The sequence below is a fragment of the Micromys minutus genome, assembly GCF_963924665.1.
Source record: "Micromys minutus genome assembly, chromosome: 8".
NCBI classification, from domain to species: domain Eukaryota; kingdom Metazoa; phylum Chordata; class Mammalia; order Rodentia; family Muridae; genus Micromys; species Micromys minutus.
In genome coordinates, this window is record NC_137977.1 from 13,006,728 (window position 1) to 13,020,171 (window position 13,444).

Consider the following 13,444-nt stretch of genomic DNA (forward strand, 5'->3'; position numbering starts at 1 on the left):
TTGAGAACCTCTGCCCTAACAGATTCCAACAACAACAAAAAAAAACCTAAATAACATGGTATAAGCAAACTATCCCATAAGATGAGGTGCTGTAAGTGGGAAAGGAGAAAGACCACGAGCACAGGCAGTTCCCTTCTTCTGTTTCCTGGCCACCATGATATAAGCTGCTATTTGCTAGGCCTCCTCTACTACAACTGACTGTGAGGCCAACTTTATTTCCCCCTATCTCAAACTAAAACCTAGAAGGAGCCTAACATTAATTTCAGGAGCCATACAGATGAGAAAAGAATGGTATATGCTCAGGGTTCTGAAAAAAAAAAAAAAAAAAGAAGAAAGCAAGCAGGCAAGCAAAAATATTGCAGAGCCAAGATAGCTTTTAAATATTAAGAATTATTAAATCTAAGACAAGTAGAATCTGAGGGATTCATCACCACAGGACTACAAGAAAAGTTTTGTACTAGACGTGAAAATGGTAGTTTCATTGACAACTCACAATCCAGAGCACCTGAGAAGAGAATCTCAGTGAGGGCTTGTGTGGACTGTATTATCTGTGAGCACATCTATAGGGGACTGTCTTGATTGCTTATGATAACTGATATGCCTAATGCGGTATCACCATTTCCTAGGCAAAGGATCTTGGAGTGCATAAGTATATAGAAAGGGAACTGACACAACTCAGCATGCACACATTTATTTCTCTCTGTTCTTGACTGAGGATATGACTACATGCTTCAAGTTCCGGCTTTGGCTTCCATGCAGTGGGCAGCTATATGAAATATGAGCTAAAACAAACCATTTCTCTCCTAAGTTGTTTTAGTCAGGGTATTCTGCCAGAGCAATAGAATGGAAACTAGGAGAGTTGACAGCCACTTTCAGGAAAACACATCAAAGTTACAGACAAAAAAAAAAAAAAAAAAAAAAAAACCCAAAAACCCAACCAAAACCAACTCCCAAAACCAATCAAATACCACCACTACAAAAAAAAAAAAAAAAAAAAAAAAAAAAAAAAAAATCCAAGCAAAACAGAAATGAGAGAGAGAGAGAGAGAGAGAGAGAGAGAGAGAGAGAGAGAGAATGAATGATAATAAAATATCATCAAAGAGTAGATAACCCAGCTATAACAGGGTTATATAACAGAAGATAACAAGTCACAGGCTCTAGAAAATTAGCAGAAAAAAATTAACAAAATGGCAATAATGTCTTTATCAGTAATAACCTTAAATGTAAACGATTAAGGTTCCCTAATTAAAAGATATATACAGGTTGAATGGAGACCAAAGAAACCAAAACATGAACCCAAAACCCAATGATATGCTGCCTGCTAGAAACTCACTTCACTGGACAGATCAGAGAATCTGAGAGTGCAAGTAAAAAGGTTTATGTGCTGAGGTTTGGATCTTGGCTGTCTCCCACAAGCTCATGGATTAGAGACTTTGGGAAGTGAGATCAGTAGGAGCATATCCTTGAGCAGGGTAGTGGATTCGAACCTCTATCTTTCTGCTCTCCGTCTCCCAGTTTCTATGAAAGAAACAGCTTTCTTCACTACACCCTCTACCAATAATTTACTACCTTTACAAAGACCCAAAAGCAAATAACAAGAAACCAAAGATTGAAACCTCTAAAACAATGAGTCAAAATAAACAGTTTGTCTTTCAAAATGATTTATCTCAGGTATTCATAGTATGGAAAACAGATTACCATATCATGCAAAAATAAATCAAAAGTGAACAGGAGTAGCTATACTTGTATCAGGCAAAATAGACTTTAAGTAAGAAACCATAAAAAGAGATGGTCACTATATTAAAAAAAATGGACCAACTCAACAAGAGGAAGCAATAATTATAGATATAAATGCATAATATATGCCAAAATATTATAAAGACATTTAATCTAACAAAGGAACAGACTCTCAACCAACAACAGTCAGGTACAGTTTTATCAATAGATAACTTTTAACAGTGAACAAGTCATTCATATAAATCAACAAAAAACAGTTAAACTATACTTCAGGTAGTACTATGTCCAATTTTCTGAGGAATCCCCAGACTGATTTCCAGAGTGGTTGTACCAGTTTACAACCCCACCAACAGTGGAGAAGTGTTCCTCTTTCTCTACATCCTCGCCAGTATCTGCTGTCATCTGAGTTTTGGAGCTTGTTTTTCTTGTACTAGAGTGGATATAGCTGTTGGGGCAGAAGAGACTAGACCAGCTACAGGCCATATTTCCTGCTTTATTTTGAAAGGTACTATAAGAAATAAGAAAACAGGTAATATCAGGGCTTCTGCTGTTTTTGATTTTTCTTTTTTTCTTTTTCTTAATTGGATATGCTTTGTATTTACATTTCAGATGTTATTCACTCTCTCCCAATCTCATTCTCCCTCCCCCACCCATTGCCTCCATGAAGGTGCCCCATCTCCCTATTACCCTCTCCCACCTCAGCACATTGGCATTCCCCTACACTGGGAAAAAGAGCCTTTCCTGGACCAAAGGCCTCTACTCCCATTGATGGCAAAGAATGCTATCCTCTGATGCATACTTACCTGGAGCCATGGGTCTCTCCATGCAAACTCATTGATTGGTAATTTAGTCTCTGGGAGCTGTGGCAGGTTTGGTCAGTTAATAATTTTGTTCTTTCTATGAGGTTGCAGACCCTTTCAGCTCCTTCAGTCCTTTCTCTAGCTCCTTCATTGGGGAACTTGTGTTCAGTCTGATGGTTAGCTGCAAGCATCCTCCTCTCTATCAGTATGGCTCCTGCAGAGCCTCTGAGGAAGCATCCATATCTGGTTCCTTCCAGTAAGCACTACTTGGCATCAGCAACAGTACTTGGGTTTATTGGCTGCATATGGGATAGATCGCCAGGTGAGGCAGTCTCTGGATGAGCTTTTCTCCAATTCCCGCTTCTCTATTTGTCTGTTTATTTCCTCCCATGAGTGTTTTGTTCTCCCTTCTAAGAAGGACTGAGGCACCCACCTTCTGGTCTTCCTTTTCTTTGAGCTTTGTACGTTCTGTGAATTGTTTCTTGGGTATTCTGAGCTTTTGGGGCTAGTATCCACTTATCAGTGAGTACATACCAAGAGAGGTCTTTTGTGACTGGGTTACCTCACTCAGGAGGATAGCTTCAAGTTCCATCCATTTGCATAAAATTTTCATGAAGTTATTGTTTTTAATAGCTGAGTAGTACTCCGTTGTGTATATACATCACAATTTCTGTATCCATTCCTCTGTTGAAGGACATCTGGGTTCTTTCCAGCTTCTGGCTAATATAAAAAAAAGGCTGCTATGAACATGGTGAAACATGTGTCCTTGTTAGATGTTGGAGCTTCTTTTGGGTATATGCCAAGGAGTGGTATAGCTGGGTCCTCAGGTATGTCCAATTTTCTGAGGAACAGCCAGACTGATTTCCAGAGTGGTTGTACCAGCTTACAATCCCACCAACAGTGGAGGAGTGTTCCTCTTTCCCCACATCCTCACCAGCATCTGCTGTCACCCAAGTTTTTGATCTCAGCCATTCTGACTGGTGTGAAGTGAAATCTCTGGGTTATTGTGATTTGCATTTCCCTGATGACTAGGGATGTTGAGGATTTCTTCAGGAGCTTCTCAGCCAATCAGTATACCTCAGATGAGAATTTTTTGTTTAGCTCTATACTCCATTTTTAATAGGATTATTCAATTCTCTGGAGTCTAACTTCTTGAGTTCTTTGTAGATATTGGATACTAGCCCTGTATCAGATGTAGGATTGTTAAAGATCTTTTCCCAATCTGTTGGCTGCCCTTTTGTCTTCTTGACAGTGTCTTTTGCCTTACAGAAGTATTGCAATTTCATGAGGTCCCATTTGTCCATTTTTGATCTTAGAGCATAAGCCATTGGTGATCTGTGCAGGAAAATTTCCCCTGTGCCTATGTGTTCTAAGCTCTTCCCTACCTTCCCTTCTATTAGATTCTGTGTACCTGGTTTTACGTGGAGGTCTTTGATCCACTTGCACTTGAGCTTCGTACAAGGAGCCAGAAAGGATCGGTTTGCATTCTTCTGAATGCTGACTGCCAGTTGAACCAGTACCATTTTTTGAAGATGCTGTTTTTTTTTCCATTGAATGTTTTTAGCTTCTCTGTCAAAGATCAAGTGACCAAAGGTGTGTGGGTTCATTTGTGGGTCTTCAGTTTTATTCCACTGATCTGCCTGTCTCTGTACCAATACCATGTAGTTTTTATTACAGTTGATCTGTGGTACAGCTTGAGGTCAGGGTGGGTGATTACCCCAGAAGTTTTTTATTGTTGAGAATAGTTTTTGCTATCCTGGGTTTTTTATTATTACAAATAAATTTGCAGATTGCTCTTTGTAACTCTGTGAAGAACTGAGTTGGAATTTGGAAGAATTGAGTTGGAATTTGGAAAGACTTGAAGTTCTTGTCATATAGATTCTTCACTTGCCTGGTTCAGATCACACCAAGGAATTTTATATTCTTTGTAACTGTTGTGAAGGGTGTTGATTCTCAGTCTGTGTATCCTTTGAGTAGAGGAAGGGTACTGAGTTGTTAGTTAATTTTATATCCAGCCATTTTGTTGAAATTGTTTATCAGGTGTAGGAGTTCTCTGGTGAAATTTGTGGGCCACTTAAGCATACTATTATATAATCTGCAAATAGTAATATTTTGACTTCATTTCCAATGTTTCCCTTTGACCTCTTTTTTTGGTCTGATTGCTCTGGCTAGTACTTTCAGTACTATATTGAGTAGACAGAGAGTGGGCAGCCTTGTCTAGTCCCTGATTTTAGTGGGATTGTTTCAAGTTTCTCACCATTTAGTTTGATGTTGGCTACTGGTTTGCTGTATATTACTTTTACTATGTTTAAGTAGGAGCCTTGAATTCCAGATCTTTCCACGACTTTTAACATTAAGAGGTGTTGAATTTTGTCAAATGCTTACTCAGCATCTAAAGAGATAATTATGTTTTTTTCCTTTGAGTTTGTTTATATAGTAGATTACATTAATGAATTTCTGTATGTTGAACCATTCTTGCATACTTGAAATGAAGTCTACTTGATCATGGTGAATGATCGTTTTGATGTGTTCTTGGATTTGGTTTGCAAAAATTTCATTGAGTACTGTTGCATCAATTTTCCTGAACGGGATTGTTCTGAAATTCTCTTTCTTTGTAGGGTCTCTTTGTGGTTTAGGAATGAGCATAATTGTGGCTTCATAGAAGAAATTGGGTAGTGTTTGTTCTATGTTTATTTTGTGGAATAGTTTGGTGAGTATTAGTATTAGGTCTTCTATGAAGGTTTGATAGAATTCTACACTAAAACCATCTGGTCATAGGCTTTTTTGGTTGGGAGGCTTTTGATGACTACTTCTATTTCTTTAGGGGTTATGAGGCTCTTTAGATGGTTTATCTGATCCTGATTTAACTTTGATACCTGGTATCTGCCTAGAAAATTGTCCATTTCCTCTAGATTTTTAAATTTTGTTGAGTGTAGGCTTTTGTAGTAGGATCTCATGACTTCTTGAATTTCTTCAGTTTCTGTTATTTCTCCCCTTTCCTTTTTAATTTTGTTAATTTGGATTCTCTCTCTGTGCCCTCTAGTTAGTCTGGCTACGGCTTAATCAATCTTGTTGATTTTTTCAAAGAACCAGTTCCTGGTTTGTTGATTCTTTGTATAGTACTTTTTGTTTCTATTTGGTTGATTTCAGATCCGAGTTTGATTATTTCCTGCTGTCTACTCCACTTATGTGTATCTGCTTCCTTTTGTTCTAGAGCTTTTATGTGTGCTGTCAAGCCATTAGTGTAATGCTCTCCCCATTTTCTTCTTGGAGGCACTCAGAGCGATGAGTTTTCCTCTTAGCATTGCTTTCATTGTATCCCATAAGTTTAGGTATGTTGTGCCTTCATTTTCATTAAATTCTAAAACATCTTTGATTTCTTCATTTCTTCCTTGACCTAGATGTCATTGAGTAGAGCATTGTTAAGGTTCCACGTGTATATGGACTTTTTGTTGCTTTTGTTGTTATTGAAGACCAGCCTTAGTCTGTGATGATCTGATAGGATGCATAGGATTATTTTGATGTTCTTGTATCTGTTGAGGCTTGTTTTGTGATGGACTATATGGTCAGTTTTGGAGAAGGTGTTGAGAAGAAGGTATAGTCTTTTGTTTTAGGATGAAATATTCTATAGATGTCTATTAAATCCATTTGCTTCATAACTTCTGTTAGTTTCACTATGTCTCTCTGTTCAGTTTCTGCTTCCATGATCTGTCCACTGATGAGAGTGGGGTGTTGAAATCTTCTATCATTGTGTGTGGCGCAATGTATGCTTTGTACTTTAAAGTTTCTTTTATAAATGGGGGTGCCCTTGTATTTGAAGCATAGATGTTCAGGATTGAGTGTTCATCTTGATAGATTTTTCCTTTGATGTGTCAAAAGTATCCTTCCTTATCTTTTTTGATAGCTTTTGGTTGAAAATCTATTTTATTTGATATTAGGATGGCTATTGCAGCTTGTTTCATGAGACCGCTTGCTTGGAAAGTACTTTCCCAACCTTTTACTCTGAGGTAGTGTCTGTCTTTGTTGGTGAGATTATTTTCCTGTATGCAGCGAATTGCTGAATCCTGTTTACGTATCCAGTCCCATAATCTATGTCTTTTTATTGGGGAATTGAGTCCATTGATATTAACAGATAATAAGGTACCGTGATTGTTGTTATTTTTGTTGTTAGAGGTAGAATTATGTTTGTGTGTTTTTCTTCTTTTGGTTTTCTTGCATGATTATTTTCTTGCATTTCCTAGGGTGAAGTTTCCCTCTTTGTGGTGTTTTCCATCTATTATCCTTTGTAGAATAATATCCTTTGTAGTACCAGATTTGTGGACAGATATTGTGTAAATTTGCTTTTGTCCTGGAATATCTTGGTTTTCCATTCATGGTAATTGAGAGTTTTGCTGGACATAGTAACTTGGGCTGGCATTTGTGTTCTCTTAGGGTCTGTATGAAGTCAGTCCAGGATCTTTTAACTTTTATAGTCTTTCTTGAGAAGTCTGGTGTAATTCTGATCCATCAGCCTTTATATGTTACCCTTACTGCTTTTAGTATTCTTTCTTTGTTTTGAACATTTGTTGTTTTGACTTTTATGTGTTGGAAAGAATTTCTTTTCTGGTTCAATCTTTTTGGGGTTCTGTAGGCTTCTTGTAGGTTCGTGGTTATCTCTTTCTTTAGGTTAGGGAAGTTTTGTTCTATATCTGTGTTGAAGATATTTAGTGGGCCTATTATTTGGGAGTCTTTGTCCTCTTCTACACTTATTATCCTTAGGTTTGGTCTCATTGTGTCCTGGATTTCCTGAATGTTTTGGGTTAGAATCTTCTTGATTTTTGTGTTTTCTCTGACTGTTGTCTCAATGTTTTCTATGGTATCTTCTGCTCCTGAGATTCTCTCTTCCATCTCTTTTATTTTGTTGGTGATGCTAGACTCTATACTCCCAATGTCTTTCCTAAGTTTTCCAACTTCAGGGTTTTCTCTTTTTGTGATTTCTTTATTGTTTGTTTCTATTTCTGTTTACAATTCTTTCAGCTGTCTGGATGTGTTTTCCTGTCATTCCTTGAGTGATTTTTGTGTTTACTCTTTAAGGGCTTCAACTTGTTTGTGTGTGTGTTCTCCTGACTTTCCTGTACTTTTTAAAATGTGTTATTTATGCGCATCTGGAGAACCTCCATCATCATAATAAAGTATGATTTTAAGTCTAAATCTTGTTTTTCTGGTGAGTTGGGATATTCACTATTTGCCATGTTGGGAGAACTGGGTTATGATGTTGCCAGATTGTCTTGGTTTCCACTTCTTAGATTCTTGCTCTTGCCTCTTACCATCTTGTTATCGCTGATGCTAGATGGTCTTGTTGTTTCTGACTGGAATGTGTCTCACCTGTGGATCTGTGGGCCTGTTGGCTCTGGAGGGAGATTGCTCCTGGGTGTTCGGCTGTCTGGTTAGGCTGTTAGTTCCAATAGAAGTGGGCTGGCTGTGGGTTTGGTCCTGAATAGGACGTTACCAGGCAGCAAAGAGATACCTGCATCCTGAGAGTTCTGGAAGGTCTCTCCTCAGATAGTGGAGAGGAGGTGTGGACTCACCTATGGGCTCAGGAATGAGAACACTCCTGTAGCTCTTCTGGGCACCCAGCAATCTTCAGGCAGGCCACCATTTCTAATGAAGGTCTTCTTTTATTTTTAAAATGTTCACAATTAAGTATTTTTTAGCAGTTTAATGATATGTTATCTTATACATAAGATGTTTTGTTATTTGGTTATGGAAATAGAATCTTGTTCTTGGGCAACCAACTGTAAATGTTTTTGTTGCTAGATAATATGATTTTTAGACCTAAATTGGTCTCTGGTTTTTCAGTATATCACATTTTGTAAAATGATCTACTGCCTTTGAACATGAATGGGTAGTAGCCAAACTCACAACTTGGAGAGATGGACCTGATTCTACAAGGGTAGGGATAAGCCCCAACATTGCAGCTTCGTGCATTTTAGTGCCTACTCAATTTTACACACACACACACACACACACACACACACACACACACACACACACACCAGAAGTAGTTGGAAATTTATTTCAAATGACTAATTTGTGCTCTTTTTGAAGTATGTTAAATGTAGCTTTTGAAACAGAAGCCTTGAACGGAAATTTAATACTTGAACATTTTTGTATATATTTCTTTGTGTATAATTTTGTGCAGAACTGATGACAAAAATATGGTGTTATAATAGAAAGAAAAATATTTCCTCAGTCATGCACTTGCATTTCAGTCCTGTTGATGGCCACTTTCAGTGCTCCCACACCAGAACTGAGTTGCTGTGACAAACAGGAATGCCACAGAAACTAAACTATCATTTGTTCCTTTAACAGAAAATACTTCCTGAACTCTGACTTAAGACATGGTGCTTGCTTTGCCTGCCAAGGAACAAATGACTAAACAGGAAGGTAGAAGGAGAAAGATACTGAACGTTTTGCTTTGTTTTATTTAGATTTTAAAGAAATTAGCAAGATGCTAAAAGAGGCTGCCAGTGTACTGAAGATGGAGGAGTGAAGCATTGACCAGAAGAGTAGGAGTGTGAGGAGTTGAAGGGGAGTATCACTTGGTATGTGGTAAAATGCTTACACTAAATCCATAGCAGGAGTGTCTAAAGGATAGATCTCTAAGAACTTAGAATCTATGGCCATACTCTTATGTAAGTCTGAAAAGAAAAGCAATCTTTTTGCCAAACTTTGAGCTGTAGTTCAATTATCAGCACACTGCACTGGGGAGTCTAGCCAATCAGGGACTCTGTAACCACAAAATGTCACCAAGAAGCTTAATAAAAATGTAACTCTCCTAACACTGAGATGTTGTGAAAATTAAGAGTCTTTCATTATATCTGAACCATGAAAAGTTTTGTTAATGAAAAGCATTAAGTCTGATTAACCACCAGAGGAAAAGAAGTTAGAATCAGCCACAGATCTGCTTAATGGTTTCCCGCAACACTTACCCATTTTCTGTTTAGTATGATGCATGCTATTAGGCATCTTTTTCTTCCATGGTTGGACTTGTAATTTCTGTGGTGTGTGTGTGTGTGTGTGTGTGTGTGTGTGTGTGTGTGTGTGTGTGTGTGTGTATGTGTGTGTGTGTGTGTAAAACACACACTGACCTCCATAGGAACCAGGGGGCAGGGGAGATACTTTCCTGGGAAAGTGGAATGGAATAAAGGCAGCTGTGACCTGACACAAAAATAAGTTTCTTGACCTAATCATTCCTTAAATCCCAGAGGCATTTAAGTTGATTTTCTTTGTTGGGAGATGAAAATTCCACATAGAAACACTTACCTGTTCCCATGAAGAAATCATATGACGTTCAGCAGGCAGCTTTTCTATTATGCTCACCTCGGTCACACCTGGGGAAGATTCTAGAAGAAGTAAAACAGTACAAAGTTGTAATTGGCTCACTCACATTTGTGCTTTATGTTGGTTAGGTGCTGATGCCTGCTCTATGGCTATCTAATCCTTCGATGAGTGTTTACATCCCCTGTGAGCAAAGAAAAGGACTCCAAGCACAGTACCATAACTTTGCAGAACACAGCATAACCAGAAGGAAGTTCACCACCAGAACCTCTACAACCCTCAACATTTATCCAGTTGAAAAAAGTACAGAGATTCTAAACTTACAGTGATTTCACACTGGACTTCTTGGTAAACATCCAAGAATTTGGTCCTTACAGTTAAAAAGAATGAGGAACGGTGTTGGTTCAACTGGCACTCAGCATGCAGAAGAATAAAAATAGACCCTTTCTTATCTCCTTGTACAAAGCTCAGTGCAAGTGTATCAAAGATCTCTCTACATTAAACCAGGTACACTGAAACTATTAGAAGAGAAAGTAGGGAAAACCTTAGAACACATAGGCACAGGAGAAAATTTCCTGGACAGAACACCAATGGCTTGTGCTCTAAGATCAAAGATTGAGAAATGGGACTTAATGAAATTGCAAAGTTTCTATAAGGCTAAGGACACTCACTGTAAAGAAAACAAGATGGCAGCCAACAGATTGGGAAAAGATCTTTACCAACCCCACATCTGATAGAGGTCTAATATCCAAGGTATACAAAGAACTCAAGAAATTCGACGCCAGAAAAATCAAACAATTCTATTAAAAAATGGGGTACAGAGCTAAACAAAAAATTTTCAACTGAGGAGTATCGAATGGCTGAGAAGCATCTAAGGAAGTACTCAACATCCCTAGTCATCAGGGAAATGCAAATCAAAACAACCCTGAGATTCTACCTCATACCCATCAGAATGGCTAAGATCAAAAACTCAGATGACAGTAGATGCTGGCGAGGATGTGGAGAAAGAGGAACACTCCTCCACTGTTGGTGGGCTTGTAAACTGGTACAACCACTCTGGAAATCAGTCTGGCTATTCCTCAAAAAATTGGACATATTCCTACCTGAAGACCCAGTCATTCCACTTCTGGGCATTTACCCCAGAAACGCTCCAACATACAACAAAGACACATGCACCACAATGTTCATAGCAGCTCTATTTATAATAGCCAGAAGCTGGAAAGAACCCAGATGTCCTTCAGTAGATGAATGGATACAAAAATTGTGGTATATTTACACAATGGAGTACTACTCAGCTATTAGAAACAATGACTCTATGAAATTCCTAGGAAAATGGATGCATCTAGAGAATATCATCCTGAGTGAGATAACCCAGTCACAAAAGAACAGACATAATATACAGTCACTGATAATTGGATACTAACCCCAAAAAGCTCTGAACACCCAGAAACAACTCACAGGCCATATGAAGCGCAAGAAAAACGAAGGCCAAAAAGTGAAAGCCTTAGTCCTTCTTAGGAAAAAAAAAAAGCATAGCACCTTCTCAGAGTGTGGTATAACTGGACCTTAAATCATTAATAATCCAAGAGCTAAGAATATAGCCTTGGGGCAATTTTTGGTATTCAAAGATCATTATGCTTAATCTATACACACCAAGAAAACTGACTGTTTCCATGTTACGTTCTGTCCTACATGTACTTTATGCTTATGGTAACTAGTGGGATTTCAATGCATGCTATCAAACCTCTAAAAGAATTAAGTACTGACAAAAATATATTTATATACTGTTAAGCCAAATGCCTTTAAAAGTCTGTACATGTATCCCTCTTTTTTTTTTTTTTAAATAAAGTTGTAAGAGAAAAAAAATCCAACAAAAACAAAAAGGTTGTTTGAAAACCCACTTTAAAAAAAAGAATGAGGAATAGTACCACTTTAACTTTCTATACAAAATAAGATTTACCCAGGAGTGGTGGTACCAGCACTCAGGAATTAGAGGAAGGCAGGCAGATATCAGTGAGATAGAGGCCAATATGCTGTGCATGGCAAGTTCCACGACAGTCAGGACTACACAGAAAGACTCTGTCGCAAAACACCAGAAAACCACAAAAAAGAAAGACATTTGTTGTAAAAGCTAGTCTAAGCTAGGCATGGTGGTACCAACCTGTACTGGAAATATTTGTCAGACTGAGGGAGTTGGATCTACCAGTAGAGGCTACACTGTGTTAGTGAGTTCCAGAAAAGCATAGGCTGTATATCAAAACAACGCCTAAATAAAGAAATGCTAGACTGAGGCTGGGGAGAGGACATAGTAGAAGGATCCATAAAACAAAGGGAAACAAAACTCTGCCCAGTAACTAGCAGAAAGATAAAATGAAATGTTCCAACCCTTACAACTTTCAAAGTACCCTGTTAACAGCCTTCATTTCAAACTGTAGGCCTCCAAGTTCATGCTTATGTATGTGTATGTATTTATGTGAATGTGTATACACACACACACACACACACACACACACACACACACACACACACACAAGTTCTATCTTCACCACAAAACCACTTTATTCTTGCTAGCAGTGATCTCTATTGTGATACCATATCCCATGCAATGTAAGATAAATACTACATGTTTACATTTTGAGCTGCACACTGTTTTTTTTTTTTTTTAATACCGAGTCTAAGCTAATATCAACAAAACTTTAATGAATTTTTGTTTTGCATATATATGCATGCATGGTATGCATGTGAATGTGTGTCTAAGCTCAAGGATGACTTTAGAAGTCTTCCTTGATCACTTTCTACCTTATTCATTGAAGCATATTCTCCCAGTTGAACCAAAGCTCTCTGATATGAGCTAGTATATTTAGCCAACTTGTGCCAAGGATCCCATTTCCACCTTCCAAGTGCTGGAATTATAGGTGGGCTTCCATGCCCATCTGACACTTATGTGGGTTCTGTGGACTCAAATACTGCTCTGCATGCTTGCACAGAAAGATTAAACCTCACCCATCTCTCCAGACCCTGTAATGAGTTTTAAACTCTAGAGGAATGTGACATTCTTTTAATACACATTTATGTATGTAAATACAGTTTATGTGGATGACTATTATTATGCCGGGGCCCTTTCTATGGATCATGAAGATTTCTCCAAGTTGTTAGAAAACTCAAATCTTGAAATGCATAACAAATCAATATAGGAACTAAGAATTCAGAACTTGGCCAGTTCTATTCTTTACATAATCATATATGAACAAAGATGAGTGTACACTTTCCTCTGACTTTAGTAAGACAAAATAAGGCTTCTTTCTTTTGCAGAAGAAGCAAAAATTGTTTTTGAAAAGATAAAAATTACTATAGAATTACATATCTTTTTTCCTTTTAATGTTCTAAGACACCAAAAATATGGTACTGAAGTTGAAAACCATGGGTGCGTCTTCCTACATGGCTGGAAGTTGCGAGGGAAGATTCCACTGGGTGGCAGTTGTATAGTGATGTACTTTGGCTATACAAAAGGGGCAGTCTGCTGTTGTATAGTGACATACTATGGCTGCACAAATAGGGTAGTCTGGCGTTGTATAGTGTATAAGATA

General features: G+C 38.0%; 1 protein-coding gene across 3 annotated transcripts in view; it reads right to left on the reverse strand.

Annotated features, from left to right (window-relative positions):
- Positions 1-13,444, reverse strand: part of TPGS2 (tubulin polyglutamylase complex subunit 2) — a 41,220-nt gene that overhangs the window by 19,297 nt on the left and 8,479 nt on the right. For all 3 annotated transcript variants that reach the window (XM_080920370.1, XM_080920369.1, XM_080920368.1), the window contains exon 2: positions 9,843-9,922. In XM_080920370.1, the coding sequence (XP_080776496.1) occupies positions 9,843-9,922 (80 nt within the window). The remainder of the gene's footprint in view (positions 1-9,842; positions 9,923-13,444) is intronic.